The following is a 17,705-nucleotide window of genomic DNA, read 5'->3' on the forward strand; positions in this document are numbered from 1 at the left end:
TAGTTCTAGTAGAGAAAGTTACCTTGCTATGTTTATCTGGATGGCATAAAATCTTCATCACAATTCAGAATCCTCTGATAGAGTACAAATTCAAACATGTCATCATAATGGCTATATATTTTTCTGAGGCTGATGGCAGCCAGCAATCACAACATTTATTTAATATGCTATTACAATGTTGCAGTTTTCAAGTTTTCAACATCACAACGCTTGTCAACCTAATCATTGATACTCCGAGCTGCTCTCCACGCACCGCTGCTCACCATGGCTCTGCACCATGAGAGTTCTTAGTAGCGAGAAGAGCTCTCTCCGGAGAGCTTGTCCACACCACAGGGGCGGCTGGTTGGGACCGGCCTGTCCTCATACACGGAGAGTTGTCCGACTGGGACATCCCCATGAACCCCCCACATGCTCGAGCTGATGGGTTTCCTGGACCGGGAGATGGCTACCATCATGTCAGTATACTTTGGGTATGTCGAACCATGGCTCTCTGGCGGCCATTGGCCAGAGTGGAGGAGGGAACTGTTAGAGGCTCTGCAGTCTGTTTGCGCTGTGAGTCCAGTGCTGGGCGCTAGGAAATCCTGGATCCGGTTGATGCTGATGAGGTAGAAGAAAGGTACTGGAGAAACGTTGGCGGCGCGGGACGCTGTTGTCGACGTTGTGAGAATCGTTCAGGGATAGATACGACGATGATTGTGCATGGGCTTTTGAAGCCGGCCTGCCAGATGCCTCGCAGAAGCCTGGTTGCCTTGTGATTCGATGAGGATGAGAACTAACGGCAGATAGATGGTAGTAATTCAAACTCTGCTAATTGTAATCTCTGTAAGCCCATAGGCCCTTTCTCCATAAATAATACTAGTCGGCAAAGATGGGATTCAAATCTCTGCCATCCTGGTTGGCAGCAGGAATTGTCCCGCGGTCATTCAGTGTCTACTTACAGAGAGCCTTCCATGGATAACGCTTCCCATTTCACTATCCATCCCCATAGGGTATGCGTTTACTCCCCAGAAAAATTATGTACATATCAACTAGAAGCTTCCGTTCCCCCATTAGACTCCTAGAAGTGGACTAATACCCAAAACCGGTTCCTCAATGTGAATTTTGCACTGGGGAAGCTCCACACCGTAGTTTTCGAAATCCAACTTGTTACTTACCTGGTCTGCTACCACCCAGCGCCTATTCATCAAATCGCCATCTTGTGCCCGGTCGAAGAAATTGTGCGGTGCAAAAACCATACTGGCATATGAGTCGCTATTCAATGTCACAGGCACATCCTCAGAGCGGGTGAAATGGTGCATGCCCATATTCACCCATACGACCAGGTCTTCCTGGTCGAGCGACTCGCCATTAAAGAACCTGCTGAAATCCTGCTGTGGCTTCCATGCCAAATTGGTATTTTGAACAGAGTTTGCGAAGGGCTCATTGTCATGTTGGCGTGTGACGGCGAGATGCTGTTTGGCGAATTCAGAGTTCTTGCGGGTGAAAGGGGAATGGGAGATCGGAAGGTGGACGTTGGAGTGGCCTGGAACGATCCGATAACCACGGCTTTCACCCCAGGCGTTTTTCTTCGCTCTATTCACCACGCGGTACATGGCTTGGTTGTTTGGTTCGTAGTTCAACCGTTCTTCCTTCTCCAGGAAGCTGGCTTGAAGCTCAATTTGCTCAAAGATGCCTAGCTCAGGGAACCACGGCTGCGCCTGCTGTGCGACGACCAGTTTGCTTATTTCGAAAGAGTTAGTAGAGTCAACGATGTCAAAGTCGGCTTTCCAAGTCAGTATGTGGCTGTGGAGCGAGCCTTGGGTAGCGTTCTGGATGCGAGGCCCCCATCTCTTCTGTGACTGATAATAGGGGCTCGTGAGGAGGTAACCGCTGGCACGAACTGAAATTTCAAGCGACCCGTCGAGGTGGAATGCATAGTTAAACATGTAGTCGTAATTTCCAACCGTAGCCACAGCACGTATTATGAGCGCACTGCCTTTGACTACACCCAGTTTCGCGAAGCCCCACCCGGACTCTCCGCCACCATCACGGTGCCGGGAAAGAGGAAATCCGAGGTCAGTTTCAAAAATACAAATAGAATCCGGGTTGATGACCGTGCGGTTTCCCGCGTGGTAAGTCAAGTTCAAAAATGTGGACCCAAATGGGCAATCAAAGCCTTCAAGCAGGATTTTCATTTCGATTCCTAGGCTATAATGGCTATCCTGGAAGGCTGCGGGGGGTAGTTATTAGTTTTGCACACTTCGTATTATGCGTGTAGGGTGAGGTGAATAGACTGACCTGAGCTCGCCGCCAGTGGTTGGTTTCCTCCATACTGGGTTAGGGCTTCTTGAAGGGACAACTCGTATAGAATGCGTTCACCCTTAAACTTGACATCAAAGAACATGAGGCCCAAAGAGCGACTATGTGCCATATAGAAAGACCAACCCATATACTCCACGTACCGCTGATCTTCATCCAACTTATACCTTTTCCCACCAAGCTCCCCGAGAGTCGCAGAGAACTTCTCATCAAGTGCACGAGTTCCCATCTCAGGTTTACGATCCAGTAAAGTCCAGGAGGCGTCTCTGGTCTGCTCAAACTCCTGCTCCAGCTCCCCAGCCTCAAAGGCTAACGTAAGGTCATCAACCGTAGGAAAGAACCGCTCCTTTGTCACAAATCCTATTACAGAATACGCAGAGGGGTCTGTTCCAGTCCAGTCAATGAGGAGAAAGAAGTCCAACGGAGTCAGGAAAGAATTTGCTGGAAATCGGAACATAATATTTAGGAATGCATTTTCTCCATCAAAAGAAACAGGGTCCGTGTAGGTGGGCATTATTGTCGTTCTGTTGTCCGCTTCTCCATAGTACAAGCCTCCTTGAAATAACGCGGACGTTATGTGCGCAATGCTGGACATAGTGGACGTAACCAGCGGCTCTACCGCCGTCGCACGCACGTCGTCGAAGACACGAGCATTAAAAGGCACGGACCCGCCCATCCCTCCGTTATAAATGTAATCTAGCGGTTCGAGTATGGTCTCAGAGGATACAGGAAGGGGCCCAACCATGTACTCTTGAGACCTAGGAGCTTCACGCCCTCCTTCAAAAATGATAACCCGGGCGAATTTCGGGGGTGGAGGATTGTCGCCGTCAATGTAAGCAAGCACTGCAGATTTGTTCGTTGGCAAAGCATCGATCCAGAAGACATAATTATCTGTGACAGTTGCGTTGTCAGGATGTGTTAGGTTGAGGCCAGTCGCAGGATCATGAAGGAGCTCCCAGACAGCTAAATTTTCCTCGGCGCTAATTCCTGCCCAGACATTGGTTTTTGGAGAGTTGGTGATAGGCGCAGGCTCAGCGAGGCAGAAATCTTCCTGCGCGTGCTCGAGGCGACGATCGTTTGCTTGGGACCATACTTTTGGATACGTGCGTGACGCTGTGGCGAGTTGGATTAACCCCGCGACTAAAAGGAAGCTCAGTAACATGGTCAGAAAGCAGAGGTGATTATGCGCCGCCATTCCCCATGCAGAAACGGGGGAAAGAGCCCCTTTTTATATTCGGCACAAAGCGCCCTTCATCTGAATAAAGCTTTGTCAGGTGCTACTGTGCCTTCGGAACTTAGCCATTTGGCTGAAAGACTCAGTTCTTCGCAAGATCTTTCAAGTCGTACAAAAGCAAATCATGTAGAAATATCGCACAGGAATTGGTTCCAAGACAGCCTTGGTAACATCACTCGAGGTCTGGACGGCTGGAGAAGGAGAAAAACCCCAGAATTGGGCCGGACAGGAGAAACAAAAGAACCATCACGAATTTCAAAATTCGAAATCCTTGCATAGGTTCACGCAGATACCTCTGCGCTTCAATCCCTGAGGTATCAGCATCGAAACATCGAAGCACTTGTTCCGGTTGTTGGCCTTAAGAAACTCAGTCAGAGCAGCATGGCAAAAGTGGAATATTGGCTGTGTCTTCCTAGCATGGAGCTACTGATGCCTCCAAGACCTAAGCACCAAAGTAAATACAGTCTCGAGACAACCCTCGATCTGAGAAATACGTTGTTTGTCCATTCTTGACTTCAGATTCGATTGAGCCGATCAACGGCGAACTGCTTCAATGGAGATGTAACAAAGTTAACTTGGTTAATTATCTAACTAAGTTAACTAACTGTTGGGGGTCCCGGGAGTTGATCGGCCCTTCTACCAGCAGTGCGCTGGTGGTGACTGAGCTCTTTTGCCCCAGTAGCCTACACTAACTCTTTTTGCTTAGTAATGAATTAGTCATAGGTTCTTCTTGAGCCTGGGATAGTTAGCCATGTAGAACATGTAGAACGCGAAAGGATGCTCTACCAGCTTGGACAATACTATTCTCCAGGGGCTATCGGGATATTGAAACCCATAAAGCATCTCTCTTGCTTCACTATGGAAATCTACATCCGTGGCAACCCGTGATTCCCTGCGCTTACGACCTTGGTGCATCTGGATATTGCGCTGCCTCAGAGCTTAAAACACAATGGCGAATTCACGACAGCAGGCCTTTTCAAAGGTTTGAAGCCGTTTCCTCTATTGAGCCTAATCTATCCTCTAGATACACTTGCTAACTGTGCTATAATTTGTTATTTTGTTGCCTAAAAGCTCCGCCCTCCTTGCGTTGAGCTAAGTTCTGCTGGGCTTAAATTCAGAGGCAACTTCGCAACCTCCAAAGAAGTGTTGCAAGCCCTTGAGCCTGTGCATTCTACATTGTTAGAGGTTGTCAGTGAATATGGTCTCGATGAAAAACTTGCAGAATACGCATTTTTCCCACTATCGCACATATTCAATGAAACCCAAAGGGTTTCTGTTCGCTGCCTGGAGCTGGCCGTGCGGTGTCTGCAGATTCTTATCGAGAAAGGATGGGGCCGAAATCTCCCCGTGAAAATGGGAAAGCAGTTACTGATCCTTCTTACCATCATAGCTGGTGGTCCCCCCAGTCAAAACCGAGATCAAGGCCAGCGAAGGCCGGATTCGGAAGAGCTAATTGTTGCCGCATTTGATTGTATTGCAAGCGTGTGCCATGTCCTACAAGGCCCTGCGGCTGAGGTAGAGATATTCAATGAAGTCGGGACGTCCACTATTGTTGATCAAACCGTCTACGTCTTACTGGAAGGTATTACGGATGGTCCTTCAGACCAGGTCCAACTGGCTGCGGCAAGTGCTTTACGTTCCCTGACCACTCGCATAACTCATCGTGTCATCCTGGCTAGCCTTTTACCCCGAAGTGTTTCCGCATTAACTAAAGCGTTGCGGCCAACTACACAAATGCGACGGTCATACCAAGTGCTATGTTGCTGCTTGCAAGGACTCACAGAAATCTTGAAAGCTGTACTTAGTGATTCTGATGTTAACGCCTTAACACCGAAGAAAAGCGATGATAAAAAACAAATGGGAGATAGTATGATAGTTCTCGATGACTCTTGGCTCAAAGCGACAGCGTCTCAGGTAAAACTTGCTCTGGGAAACGTTATTCAGCTGAGAACACATAACAGGCTTGATGTTCGCCACCGTTTACTTGAGTTATGCCTCATGGTAATTGAGCAATGTCCGAAATCACTTGGAGACTCTCTTTCAATGATGGTGGAAACCGTGGTTGTCCTTGCTGAATATGACACTGAAGGCTCAGCAAACGATGCTTATGTCGCCCTAAAACACCTCGTCATCTCATCTAGCCCCGTCCTAGAACTCCTCAAGTCCAGCATGTACACATGGACGATAGCCTTGCCGAGAATGATGCAGTCAGATAACGACGCTGCCAAGCAGAGGGCAATTAAACAGATATCGAATGCGTTCCAGGTCTTGTCGCAGACTCAGCCAAGCTCGGATATCTTAGATGACACTCTAGCAAGAAGCTTATGCGACAGTGTCTCTGCGGCTATTCAATCGCCGTCAACGGCGCCCCAACCTCTACCTAGTTCCTCTATTACAGGGACAGAGCTCAGTGTTCTCGAGGACGGGGGTCGGCCTACATCCTTCCAACCTGTGCTACTGGAGCATCGTAGTCAGCGAAGAACGCTCTCAGAGCTGCATTCTATGATCTCGAAGCTGGGCGCCACCGACACTTCTCTGACAATGGCGAGTTCGATGTTGAAGAGAATGTACGGATCGTCAGGTGATGGTCTCCTGGCCCCATTTTGGCTCATCCTCGCATTCATAAAAAGTGCCCCAGCAGATCTAGCGTCAGTAGATGATATGCTAGAACTGGATAGTGACACGTTATCTCGCTCCGCCATTATCGAAGAGTTATACTCAATTTCGCTCCCGATTCTCACAGATTTATCAACTGCAAATCCACCCGACTGGCGGCTCCCCGCACTAGCCCTTGAAGCTATCGCGCTACAAGCAGAGCAGCTAGGTGAAACCTTTCGTCCCGAATTAATTGACGCCTTGTACCCTGTGTTGCAATTGATGGGCTCTAGTAATCCCAACATGCAAAACCATGCTGTTACCTGTCTTAACATCCTCACTACGGCTTGCAAGTATCCCAACACAAGTGCGATGCTCGTCGATAACGTGGATTACCTGGTTAATTCGGTATCTTTGAAACTCAATACCTTTGATTTGTCGCCTCAAGCACCCCAGGTTCTACTCATGATGGTGAAGTTATGTGGAGCTTCTCTTATCCCATATCTGGATGACCTAGTTGGATCGATATTTGCCGTGTTGGATGCCTTTCACGGCTATCCTAAGTTGGTGGAGCTATTGTTTTCTGTTTTAGGAGCTATCGTAGATGAGGGCGCGAAGAAACCAGCACAGCTAGCCATTACAGGTCCGGATACCAATGAACCCGTTAACCACCGGAAAAGGCCCCTCCAGCCTCGCAGCATTTCAGATGTTGCGAATACATTTCAAGAACGAAGGGAAAAACGAGCCCGTGCTTCCCAACTGGAAGCCAGTGATGGTCTGGAGAAAGAATCTCACCCCAAGCGTCCTTGGACTTCAGAACATGATGGGCCCAAACCCATGGACGAGGGTGAGGATGACATAGGCTCAGAAACAGATGAACTACCACAACCTGCCACAGAAGAAAGGACCCTAAGTAGGTCTTACACCCTGCTCCTCAGCATCGCCAAATCCATTCCACCCCATCTCTCCTCCCCATCGCCATTCCTACGACGCTCACTACTCTCAATCCTATCCCGCGCACTACCCATCCTCGCGCATGACGAGAATACCTTCCTCCCCCTAATCAACGACCTCTGGCCTTCTGTCAGCGCTCGAATTGCTGCTCCACCAACCTTCCCATCGGATTCCACCGCGCTTACAACCACCCACACAGCCTCCACGCAAATCCGTAACACCGCAACTAGCGTCGATGAATTCGGCATCCAGGAAGAAACATTCGTAATCGTCGCGTCTTGCACCGCAATCGGTGCCATGTGCGAAGGCGCGGGGGATTTCATGGCGTCCCGCATCGAGCATGAATTCCCACGGTGGAAGAAACTCTACCTCCGCGCATGGGAGCGGGTACGACAGGACTCGGAGAGGGCTACGGAGAGGCAGCGTCAACACATGGAGCAACAGGAATTCCTTAATGCTCGTACCATCTCGGAGATGGAATCTTTAACACCCGGCACTGGCAGCAACAATCAATCCTCCGTTTCCACCAGAGTAGTGACTTCACAATCTCGCCTATCCCCCCCTCCACCACTATTACCATACAGCACAAAGTTATTCACCCCTCATAGCTCCCTATTCCGGGCGCTGACACGCCTCTTTACCACGATACTCTCCAACGTGTATCTGTCTGCAGACATCGGCGATGAAATTTCCGAGTGTCTCGGTACTCCAATATCTTTCTATCATCCTGATTATTACATCACGTATGCTTGGCGCGCCGACGCAAAATCCAATGGCGAGAAGCAGACCAGCAAGACAGAAAATAAAGGAGTAGAAGAGACGTCGGGAACGGGAGCGGGGACGGAAGAAATATCTCGAGCGGTTCGGGCTATGCATGCGCGGAATGCGGATTTAACGTGGTTTATATTTGAGAAAGGGCGGGGGAAGGGGAGAGGCGGGCGTGATAGGGACAGGGATGTTATTGACGGGCTTGTACAGGCGGAGCGGAATATTGAGAGGAGGATTGCGGATATGTTAAGTTCTCAGCCGCAGTCGTGGACACAGTCACACTCACAAACGCAGGGAGAGCTGCAATCAATGGGAAGCAGTGGATCGTGGAGGTTGGCCAACATGATTGGAGCGGTGTGATGGGAATGGAAAAATGAATAAATGTTGTTTTTGATATATGATGGGCACATCTATGCCGCCGGTTATCGATATTTTACAGTAATCATACCCATGAACTCTCTGGATACTATAGAAGACATAAGTTTTTCCTTTTATAAATGCCCCTACTGCCCCAAATTGGTCTACAGCCTGCAGTTTCATATATCACTAATAATTTCTGTAGGTAGGACGATATTATCATAAAGAAGAATAGTATGGTTTATGCAATGGGAGACAAAAATAAAACCTTTATTCCTCCTGCATTTAAATACTTAACTATACTTAAAAAACGAAACGAATGTATTAAGTTGGGTTGATTTGTTCAAAATGGAAGCAATGAAACTTATCCAAGAGAGCCCCAAAAAAATAAGTAAAGGGGAAACAATAGAAGTCGCAAAGGGATTAATTGAGATTTATTCTTAATTCTGACGCAGAGTGGAATTGGCGGGTCAACCATTAATTGATACAATTGATCACATATAGCAAAACTGACAGCAAGGGGACGGGGGAAAAATGAATGAACTAATGGATAAAATCCCTCAAGAAGAGAATGTCACGGCTGGAAGTTGGTTTCTGGGATGCTTCAACAGGAATTTACTCCTCATCGTCATCCTCGTCGCTTTCCGCGGTCTCAAGCCATTCGATAAACTTCTCAGCGGCTTTACGGACTTTCCTGCTGGTGGCGATGTCGACGTACTTCTTGCTAGCCTTCGAGCCCCAGGCCTTGAGGACTTCTTCGGAAACGAGATCCTCCTGGTAATAGGCGAGTAGGATGGCGGGGACACTTTGGCAGAGATTTGGGCGTTCAATTCCAACTAAACGCTCAGTTCCTCCAAGGAATGCCTTCTCGTGGCGCTCAGAAGTGATCATCTAAAGAAAATTTATTAGTACCATAATTAAGACAGGGTTAACGGATGGAGTGTGTAATTACCTTCTTGAGCATGCCAGCCCTGGACGGAATTTGCTTAACGATTTTGTCGTCGAACATGGTTTGAGCCAAGACGGCGAGGGTCTTGTGCTTCGACTCAATGCCAAGCTCCTTGGCTTTCATATAAATGTCGATGTCACTAACATCTGAGACATCATCCTCAGAACCATTGGCGGAGCTTATGATCCAGCTCCCGAGAAGATCGTACGCGGAAGCCGACCCATTTTCCCCTTCCCCGTCTTCATCACCATCATCGATGACGAGAGAACGCTTGACATCGTCGGGGAGTTCCTGGGCGCGAGCTTTAACAGCTTCCTCAGAAACATCAACTGCCCAGTCGTCATCGTCAATTTCAGCCGTCTGCTCGATTCCATCAGCCTCAGCTTTAATGCGGCGAGTGAGCTCATCATCACTATGGGCCTCGAGAGCACCATCGCCGTTTTCCTCCCCTCCATCGGAGTTGCTATCTACCGGGCTACCATTTGACGATCCGTTTGCCTCTCCGTTCGTCTCTCCCTCACCTTTGGCCTTATTTCTCTCGCGTCGAGACTTTTTGGTGGACTTGTCCTTTTTACCCTTCTTGGGCTGGTTCTTCAGAATGAAGCTGCTAAGCTTGTGACGAAGGTCAACATCAGATCGCTCACCACAGGCTTTGCAGTCCAGGATAATACGAGGTTCTTTGACTACAACTTCAGTTTCTGGGTTCTTGCACTTCTTGCACAAAACGAATTTCACGATGAACCCGTCAAGGTAGTCCTGAAGTTTGGCAGCATCATGAGCGCCGTTGATAATCCAGCGATCATCCGTTGGCTTAGCGTTGGCCTGAGCTCCAAGTTCAAAGCCGAAGTACTTGATTAGGTCTAGTGCACGGACGTTAGCATCATACTAGTCTTGGCATCAGAACGTCTCAAAAGAGAAAGGGACAGAGTGAACAGGAAACTGTGCGGATAGTAACTTACAGGCAGGGGGGCGACCCAAGGACTGGGCGACGTTGTTGAGATTAACAACAACGGTCTTGATGCCATTGCCTTTGCCTTCGATCTTGGCCTGGAGGCGCTCCATTTTGTAACGGTAAAAAGGGTCGGGGTTGTCCTAGTAAAAGCGTGTCAGTATATCTGGGCCGAACTTAAATCTTGAGCAAACAAACAAGGCCTTCAAAGAAAAACTTACCCGACGGATATTGATGGTAGCCATGGTGACGATAAGAAGAGAGACGAAATCCTTAAAAACCCTTAAAAGGCTATAGATGCGGGCAATATAGGACGAAACGCGGAGAGGGCCTGGGAAATGGAGGTACGATTGCTACAAGACATGCGTATCACGAATTTTCCCGTGATATCTTGAGTAGTATAATGAGAGCAAGAAATTTCTACTGCTCAGCTGCGAGAGGGGGGGGTTGACTGGGTATGTCAGGCGAAGTGAATCTCAGCCACAAGATCTAGAATGGTAACTACAAGGTTTTCGCACAGGGCGAAAAGATTGCAGCTTGAGCGGCAGGTGGTGTTCGAAAGCGTTGACGTAGGGCGAATACATAGACAGGCGCTCTATCTTTCTTGGTAGCAGAAGGCTTAGGAGGGACCTGATGAGGAACGTGGGTTGGGCTGAGACAACGAGATATCCCGGTGAGTACGGAATGGTGGAACGTTGAGATCAACGCCGATTATATGGGTTTCGAAGCAGTATCAGAAGGCCCAGTTTAGAGATCAAACTGTCTGGATAAGTCGGTGTGGTGATGGTGAGAATGAAGATGTGTGGTGGATGGAGGATGGAAGATGAAAGAGAAAGTTTTTGAGGGAAGACAAGGCAAAGAAGAGGCGGCGGTGGCTAACTAAATCCGGTAATTCGGTGGCGGCAGAATTATAATTTTTCATTGAGCGCTGACTAAGCGGGACAACCCGAGCCCACCGAGGCCGGATGATCACGTGATATTGTCCGTGTTTGCTCCAATTAGGAAATTTGACGTCAAAGTTGCTCTTGTGCAATGATACATCGCCATTTAGGAGAAAGACAGAGTTCCTGCTTTCATATTTCATTCTCTTTTACATATAAATAATTGTAAAAAAGACGGAATTATTTCTTTCATTTTCTCTGAATCCCCTGACTGAATACTGTCTTTCCAATCTCGTCTCCATTTTCATTATAGATTACTACTATCCACGACGCAAAGAAGTTACGGTTGCTCCTGAAAACTCAGGTAGATCATCCCTTTCTCCGGGACCTCCTTAGCATCATCTTGTTTCCTACATTTCGATATATGATGTATTCATATGCGTGTATATTTTCCAATCTTCCGCACTATCTATCTCCCAAGATATGCTGAGCGCGTTGGTTGGTCTATTTAGTGTGCTCCTTTCCATTGTTTCATTGCATACATAAGAATAAAATCTTGATTTGATCCTGTATTAAAAAGAGAGAGAGAAAAAGCTACATGCTCAAATTCATTAAAACATATCTGTATTCTTCATAGTGCTGTCTGCTCTTCTTTACTTTGTTATATATGTTGCTGGGAGTGAGTCACTAATTAACTTCATTAGGAACACAAACAAACATCTTTCTTTGGACCCTTTTCCCTCTATTCCACTTCTACTGATATCAGCTGGCCCGCCCATCTTGATATCACTTGCTAGTGTAACGACCAACTGCAAGCAACCTCGTTTCATACACTTTTCCTAGTCACTACAAGAAAGAGTATACCTCTGCCCTATTCCATCGCATAGCCATGGACCTCTCCGTATACTTGGTAACGGACTCTACTCCTGCCATTCTAGGCAATAGGGATTTGTGTGAGGTAGTTCAAGATGCCCTTGAAGGGGGTAAGTCCTTACTCGCCGTGGAGTGCATTGCCATATTTGCTGATTTGCCACTATTAACTAGGAGTCACTGTTGTCCAGTATAGAGACAAGCATAGTGACACTGGTGTTATGATTGATATGGCGAAGAGACTCCACGGAATTACGAAAAAGTATAATGTTCCTCTAATCATCAATGACCGAGTCGATGTTGCGTTAGCTGTTGGTGCCGAAGGCGTTCATCTTGGACAGGATGACATGAGTTAGTGACGCCGTCCTTGCCTGCTATATTGCGGGAAGCTAAGCTGTGTTTGCGACTTTTCTTTTAGAAATAACTGAGGCGAAGAAATTATTGCCACCCAACACCTACATCGGGGTATCAGTACGCTCCAACGAGGAAGCGTTCAGGGCAGTCCAGGATGGCGCTGATTACGTCGGGATTGGAACTGTATTCGCGACGCCCACGTAAGTTAGTTGATCTTACGAGCCCCTTACTGTTCTTTGATCATCCTGAAGCTTAGGATCTACAAATTATGGAACTTTAAATTGATCGTGACAAAGGAAAACCGACACCAAGTCTATTATCGGGACTGCTGGCACGAGGGATATTTTGGCGTTTCTTTCTACAATGCCCAGAAAAGTGGGAGCTGTTGCAATCGGTGGTATTAACTTGACAAATGTCCAGCGAGTTATCTACCAATCACAAGCACCTCTTAAGAGCCTTGATGGGGCTGCGATTGTGAGTGCAATCATGGCAGCGGAAAGCCCGAGAGAAGCCGCCGCATCGTTCTGCAGACTTGTGAAGCAAATCCCTGCCTCAGCCACTTTACCCGTCCCTCCTCGAGAGAATGAAGTTTCCCTGTTATTAGATCAAGTACCAGATATCGTCAGCTTGGTGGCTACAAAGCGACCGCTGTGTCACAACATGATCAATTTTGTGGTGGCTAATTTTGCTGCAAACGTTGCAATTGCGATGTAAGAACTCTCGATTAGTTATCATTCAGCCGGGTTCATTATAGCTGACTTTAATATAGTGGCGCGTCTCCAATCATGTCCGGGTACGGTCCTGAAGCGCCTGACCTCGCCAAAAACGGTGGCTCATTATTAATTAATATGGGGACCCTTAACAACGAAAGCCTCGACAATTACCTCCAGGCCCTACGGGCTTATAATGCCGAAGGAAACCCTGTTGTGTTTGATCCAGTCGGGGCTGGTGCTACCGACATTCGCCGCAAAGCAACGAAACAACTCCTTGCCGGTGGATATTTCGATCTCATTAAAGGCAATGAAAGCGAGTTGATTCAGGTGTACGGTAAAGCTCGTGGGAATCAGGTCGGCGTCGACAGCGGACCCAGTACTTTGAACCCCGAAGAAAAGGCGAAGCTTGTCAAAGACCTTGCGAGGCGGGAGAGTAAGCTTTCCTTCTTCACCCCCCCCAGCCTTCCTCCTTTTTTTCATTCTTGTGCTACCTTGCGTGCCTTGTTTTGTTCGGCGGGAAATATTCAAAGAAAACAACGACCTACACAATCCATTATATTACATGTTTCCTTTCTCCAATCTATACACACATAACAAACCTCCCCTTAAGGATTGGCATAGGCAGCCACCAGGCTCTTGATTCCGAAATGTTTAAATAACCGCCTATTTTCCCAGGAAACATCGTTCTTCTCACTGGCAGTGTGGACTACCTGAGTGATGGCGAGCGCACTCTCGCCATTGGCAATGGCCATCAGTTCCTCGGCCATATTACAGGCGTAAGTCTTACCTCAACACTTTACCTCAAATTTATTTTCATTTTTAATTTATTTTTTCTTCCATTGCCTACCCAAAAAAAAAAAAAAAAAAAAAAAAAAAAAAAAAAAAAAAAAAAAAAGGCCCAAACTAACCAACCCAACTCCACCGCCTAGACCGGCTGCATAATCGGCACCATGGCCGCCTCCTTCCTCGCCGTGCACAGAAGTGACAAGCTACTCGCAGTGTTCGCCAGTTTACTCCTTCTCGAAATTGCCGCTGAGCGCGCCGCCATGAAAGACGGAGTACACGGCCCCGGCACATTTCTCCCGGCTTTTATCGATGAACTATTCACGTTGAGGCAGTGGGCTGTTGACTGGAAAAGTGGTGATGCTGCTGGTGGTACTGGTGCAGGCGCCAAAACATCGAACGGTGACGCTTCCGCTGTAGACGAGAATATCTTCAGGAAGATGGCGAAGGTGCATCTGATCAATATGTAGACGGAGAAGGAATGCTCTTTGCTCTTTGCTTTTTATTTGTTTTATTTTTTATTTCTGTTTGTCGGTGGGTGTGTGCGTGCGTGACTCGATTGGGTTGTGTGGTCTCCTCAACGATGCTGTGTGAAAAGTTGTGCAGGTCGTGGTTTTTAGCAGTTGATGGGTTTGATGGATTAATGGGTGATGATTGATTCTCTTCTGTTATTTCTTTTGAAATTTCTACTTTTGCCTATTGCTTTCTTCGACTTCTCCGTCCTTCCTCTTGTCATAAATTCTTTTGTTTTCTCTCGATTTCTTCCCTTCTTAAGTTCGCGAACTTTTCCCAACTGTCTACCCCCCGTCTTTGCACACCAGGGCTGATAAAAGAACAAATCCCGAATTAACCCGCCCAGGTTTTCTTTTCTCCCTTCTCTCTATTTGCGCTTTGTTCGTTTCTTGCCCCCATGTAATGGGTCCCCACCTTCCACCACTTACCCTCTCAGCTCCGCGCCCGGTTAACAGCAGAGCGCCAGTCGCTACTCTTTCCATCCTGCTGCGGGCCAGCACCACTAAGCCCGCGCGCAATTCGCGACCCGCCCATTAACACTTTACACTTTTGTCCCCGAACGATTCATTTGTTCAAAGGAGATATTCGACGGCTGGTTTGCCGTTCTCACACCCCCGGATCAGCTCACGCAGTGTTAACCCTCCACTCTATCTCGGGAGTCTATGGCGTTGAAAAGCAACCCCATTGAAGGATGGTTTGCGTGAGGAAAGTCTGAACGGAGAGGAAGGCAGAATTGATTCGGAACATGTCGGCAATACATTTCAGACTTGAGGGAAGAGGAAAGAACTTGGTGAATACTACCTACGTCACTGGGCCTGAGTACAATGCTGCTGCATACTTTCTCATCGCCCGCCACTTCGGTACGGTTTCGGGTTTCTGTGTATTTTCTCATCAGCGACGAGTGGCGTCCGCGCCCTCCCCGCTTCAAAAGACGTCTCGCTCCGCCCTCTTTTCTATTGCTTTCTCGCGGGTGGGTTCTCGCTCTCTCCCTGCATCTCCCCCCCCTTTCTGTAGCCCTTTGTGAGCGAGGGTGGGGGGTTGGGAATCTTGCTGGGGGAGAGAGGGGAGGGATAAGGGCTACGGACGGTCCATGTCGCACACCCGCTGAGCAGGCTCGCCATAGTCATTCCATGGACATATAGTTATTGTCCAGTCATGCATGGCCTTAAATGTTCAGCTGCGCCTGATTCTCTCGCTCACCACACGCCCTCAGCCACCGGTTTCTCTGTTCTCCTGATCGCCCTACCATTCCTCCACCTGCAGTATTTGCCAGTCCAGTTCGATGAACCGGTTCCTTTATTTTTTTGGTTCTTTTTTTCTTTTTTGGAAATTAGTACTAGTGAACTACTTTACAGAGCATCCGGCGCCGCGGCTGTCAATTTCCTCCACTCAGCTCTTCTCCTTCTCTGCTGTTGTCTTCCCTCCTCTTATCTCGCACCTTCACCGCCCGCCCCCGGGCCGGCCCTGCTCTTTTGCAGAGGCAGTGCAGTATGGTGGGAGAAGACACGAGGGAAAGTGCAGCCAAGAGCGCGGCAGCCAAGAGCGCGGAGTCAAGGAGCTGTTTGGGAGTTTTGCTGGGTAGATGATTATGACATACATATATATATATATACTGGAATTGAGAACATGTTCGTTGCGTGACGGAGCACCTAGTTATGTTGTTGGTGCCTTCGCAGGCCTCACATTTCTTTTCATCAGCCCCATCGATTCACAAAAGCTTTACATTCGCCGAATATGAGATAGACTTATACCCTCTACATGTCAGAAACATACAATTGTTCCCTTACCCCTTGTTTCTCTTAGCCAGATAGATTAGGATTAGATACCAGTTCCCTCCATAAACAAAAACAGCCACGTCTTAAAAAACAAAAACAATGTAATAAAATAACTAAAACCTAAAAAGAAAATCAAATCTTACTCCCACAAAACACCCCAAGCGCCTTCTTCGTCTCCTCCCCACTCTCCTTCACAAGCCCACTAATCTGCCTGAAAACAGCATGCTTCGCATCCCCCATAATCTCAAACAACAGACTCTCGCTCGTCGTCACAATCGCCCCCGCATCCCTCAGCCGCGCCAGCGCCACCACCCGTTCCTCAGGGTTCACACTGCTCACCCCATCAGCAACCACATACACTCTGTGGCCCAGCGCCAGCAGGTCCAGCGTCGTCTGCGTGACGCAGATGTGCGACTCGATGCCGACGATGATGGCGTCGAGGGGTACTGGCTGTCCGCCGTCGGCAGCCGCGGTGATGGTGGTGGGTAAGCAGGCTTTCAGCTCTGGGGTTACCATGGAGAAGAGGGTTTTGTCGAGGTCGGCGCGGACGTTGGGGTTTGTGGCTGGGTCGAGGTAGGGGTTGAATTCGGAGACGGTGGCGCCGAGGCGGGCGCGGTTTTGGGTTGTGATGTAGATGGGGATGTTGAGGGGTTTGGCGGCTTTGAGGAGTTTGGTTGTTGTGGTGATTCTGGGGTTGGTTATGTTAGTTTATGGTAGCTTCTCGAGTTGGTTTATTTTATTTTATTTTATTTTATTTTATTTATCGCCGCGCAGGTGTCTGAGGTCGTGGGAGGGATGGGAGCGGAGAAAAAGCGGGGAGAGCTGACAGTTTCGGGAACTCATAGATAATCGGGCGGAATTTCTCCTGGATATCGCAAATGCTGTAAGCGCAAATCAAATCCCAGCGCAGCGGTCAGTAAACCATGTCGCGTCCTGTAGTAGCTACAAAGATACAGCCTCCTCAGGTCTCTTCATAATCATCTAACTCGTATTGAGGGGCGTGTGGGGTACACATACAAGAGAGCCGGATTGCCTACCACCCACCACCGCACGACACAATGACGCATCTATCAGCAAAATCGCATTCCTAACCTATCTCAAACAGAAGAGAAACACAGGCATAGCTAAACTTACGAATCCGCTCCGCCTTCGCATTGCGTGCAAGCGCAGCTGTTCCGGTGGACGACATTCTTGCTGGCGAGATAATGGGGCTTTTGGAGTAGCGTTTTGCGGCACGGAGCGACGACGAGGGAGCAAACGAGGGGAGGAATCGGGGCGAGAAACGGAGGGTGCTCGTTGGCATGAGGGCACGACGTGGGAGGGGTAGATTGGATGGGAGATTGGGAGGTTGGGAGGTTGGGAGGTTGCGATATAGTTACTGCGTATGTGAGAGAGAGAGATATCTGACGGAACTCGGGGAAATCGGGGAGTTTGCCGGTTGGTCGGGTCGGGAACAAGTGGTTGAATTGCCGGCGGCGGCGTTGGGGTTCGGAACAGTATTGCCGGCCCGGCTTGGAAGTTGGAGCCAAAAGCATTGCGGGACTCCGGCTCAATGTTCTTCCGTCGCTACTTCATCTTAAAACAACAACTTATCATTTTTAACAGTACGGAGTACAGATATCAAAACTGAAAAATAATAAAATAAAATTCCCCAAAAGAGCTGAAATCCATATGTATTATGTATGCAAAAGAAAGAAAACCACAACTCTATG

General features: G+C 48.3%; 5 protein-coding genes across 7 annotated transcripts; 2 read left to right on the forward strand and 3 right to left on the reverse strand.

The window, feature by feature from the left end:
* Window positions 1-35: 35 nt before the first annotated feature.
* On the reverse strand, window positions 36-4,091 carry BDBG_08046 (lysyl oxidase). 3 transcript variants are annotated; one of them, XM_031723376.1, is made up of 3 exons: window positions 2,278-4,091; window positions 939-2,209; window positions 36-804 (listed from the first exon to the last, which is right to left on the reverse strand). In XM_031723376.1, exons 1-2 carry the CDS (start codon window positions 3,491-3,493, stop codon window positions 1,050-1,052), a joined length of 2,376 nt encoding a protein of 791 aa, XP_031580523.1. In that variant the 5' UTR covers window positions 3,494-4,091; the 3' UTR covers window positions 36-804; window positions 939-1,049. The 3 variants fall into 3 exon arrangements, with proteins under 3 accessions (XP_031580523.1, XP_031580522.1, XP_031580524.1); XM_031723377.1 differs by having other exon boundaries at window positions 98-807; window positions 2,278-4,075; XM_031723375.1 differs by having other exon boundaries at window positions 46-2,209.
* Window positions 4,092-4,307: 216 nt separating this feature from the next.
* BDBG_08047 (HEAT repeat protein) lies at window positions 4,308-9,714 on the forward strand. The gene is made up of 2 exons (XM_002621378.2): window positions 4,308-4,514; window positions 4,604-9,714. The coding sequence occupies exons 1-2, from the start codon at window positions 4,482-4,484 to the stop codon at window positions 8,207-8,209; spliced, it is 3,639 nt and encodes a 1,212-aa protein (XP_002621424.1). The 5' UTR covers window positions 4,308-4,481; the 3' UTR covers window positions 8,210-9,714.
* Window positions 7,990-10,964, reverse strand: BDBG_08048 (translation initiation factor 5). The gene is made up of 4 exons (XM_002621379.2): window positions 10,326-10,964; window positions 10,115-10,247; window positions 9,159-10,015; window positions 7,990-9,097 (listed from the first exon to the last, which is right to left on the reverse strand). The coding sequence occupies exons 1-4, from the start codon at window positions 10,347-10,349 to the stop codon at window positions 8,822-8,824; spliced, it is 1,290 nt and encodes a 429-aa protein (XP_002621425.1). The 5' UTR covers window positions 10,350-10,964; the 3' UTR covers window positions 7,990-8,821.
* Window positions 10,529-16,278, forward strand: BDBG_08049 (thiamine-phosphate pyrophosphorylase). The gene is made up of 8 exons (XM_002621380.2): window positions 10,529-11,349; window positions 11,690-11,968; window positions 12,030-12,206; window positions 12,274-12,409; window positions 12,506-12,919; window positions 12,979-13,355; window positions 13,598-13,698; window positions 13,852-16,278. Exons 2-8 carry the CDS (start codon window positions 11,875-11,877, stop codon window positions 14,173-14,175), a joined length of 1,623 nt encoding a protein of 540 aa, XP_002621426.1. The 5' UTR covers window positions 10,529-11,349; window positions 11,690-11,874; the 3' UTR covers window positions 14,176-16,278.
* Window positions 13,819-17,363, reverse strand: BDBG_08050 (isochorismatase family hydrolase). Its single transcript, XM_031723378.1, has 4 exons — window positions 17,128-17,363; window positions 17,011-17,026; window positions 16,821-16,874; window positions 13,819-16,681 (listed from the first exon to the last, which is right to left on the reverse strand). Exons 1-4 carry the CDS (start codon window positions 17,294-17,296, stop codon window positions 16,126-16,128), a joined length of 795 nt encoding a protein of 264 aa, XP_031580525.1. The 5' UTR covers window positions 17,297-17,363; the 3' UTR covers window positions 13,819-16,125.
* Window positions 17,364-17,705: the final 342 nt, after the last annotated feature.

This window comes from Blastomyces gilchristii (assembly GCF_000003855.2).
Source record: "Blastomyces gilchristii SLH14081 genomic scaffold supercont1.22, whole genome shotgun sequence".
Taxonomy (NCBI): Eukaryota; Fungi; Ascomycota; class Eurotiomycetes; order Onygenales; family Ajellomycetaceae; genus Blastomyces; species Blastomyces gilchristii.

What these genes read in the sequence shown, in the direction of transcription:
- BDBG_08047 (XM_002621378.2), top strand. Translation starts at nt 4,482, where the DNA reads ATGGCGAATTCACGACAGCAGGCCTTTTCAAAG. An exon ending in GACAGCAGGCCTTTTCAAAG is followed by an intron (nt 4,515 to 4,603) that starts GTTTGAAGCCGT and finishes GTTGCCTAAAAG; the next exon opens with CTCCGCCCTCCTTGCGTTGA.
- BDBG_08048 (XM_002621379.2), bottom strand. Translation starts at nt 10,349, where the DNA reads ATGGCTACCATCAATATCCGTCGG. An exon ending in CTTGGGTCGCCCCCCTGCCT is followed by an intron (nt 10,016 to 10,114) that starts GTAAGTTACTAT and finishes TCCGTGCACTAG; the next exon opens with ACCTAATCAAGTACTTCGGC. An exon ending in GGGCTGGCATGCTCAAGAAG is followed by an intron (nt 9,098 to 9,158) that starts GTAATTACACAC and finishes AATTTTCTTTAG; the next exon opens with ATGATCACTTCTGAGCGCCA.
- BDBG_08049 (XM_002621380.2), top strand. Translation starts at nt 11,875, where the DNA reads ATGGACCTCTCCGTATACTTGGTAACGGACTCTACTCCTGCCATTCTA. An exon ending in TCTTGGACAGGATGACATGA is followed by an intron (nt 12,207 to 12,273) that starts GTTAGTGACGCC and finishes CTTTTCTTTTAG; the next exon opens with AAATAACTGAGGCGAAGAAA. An exon ending in GCAAACGTTGCAATTGCGAT is followed by an intron (nt 12,920 to 12,978) that starts GTAAGAACTCTC and finishes ACTTTAATATAG; the next exon opens with TGGCGCGTCTCCAATCATGT.
- BDBG_08046 (XM_031723376.1), bottom strand. Translation starts at nt 3,493, where the DNA reads ATGGCGGCGCATAATCACCTCTGCTTTCTGACCATGTTACTGAGCTTC. An exon ending in ACCACTGGCGGCGAGCTCAG is followed by an intron (nt 2,210 to 2,277) that starts GTCAGTCTATTC and finishes TACCCCCCGCAG; the next exon opens with CCTTCCAGGATAGCCATTAT.
- BDBG_08050 (XM_031723378.1), bottom strand. Translation starts at nt 17,296, where the DNA reads ATGCCAACGAGCACCCTCCGTTTCTCGCCCCGATTCCTCCCCTCGTTT. An exon ending in ATCTATGAGTTCCCGAAACT is followed by an intron (nt 16,682 to 16,820) that starts GTCAGCTCTCCC and finishes AACCAACCCCAG; the next exon opens with AATCACCACAACAACCAAAC.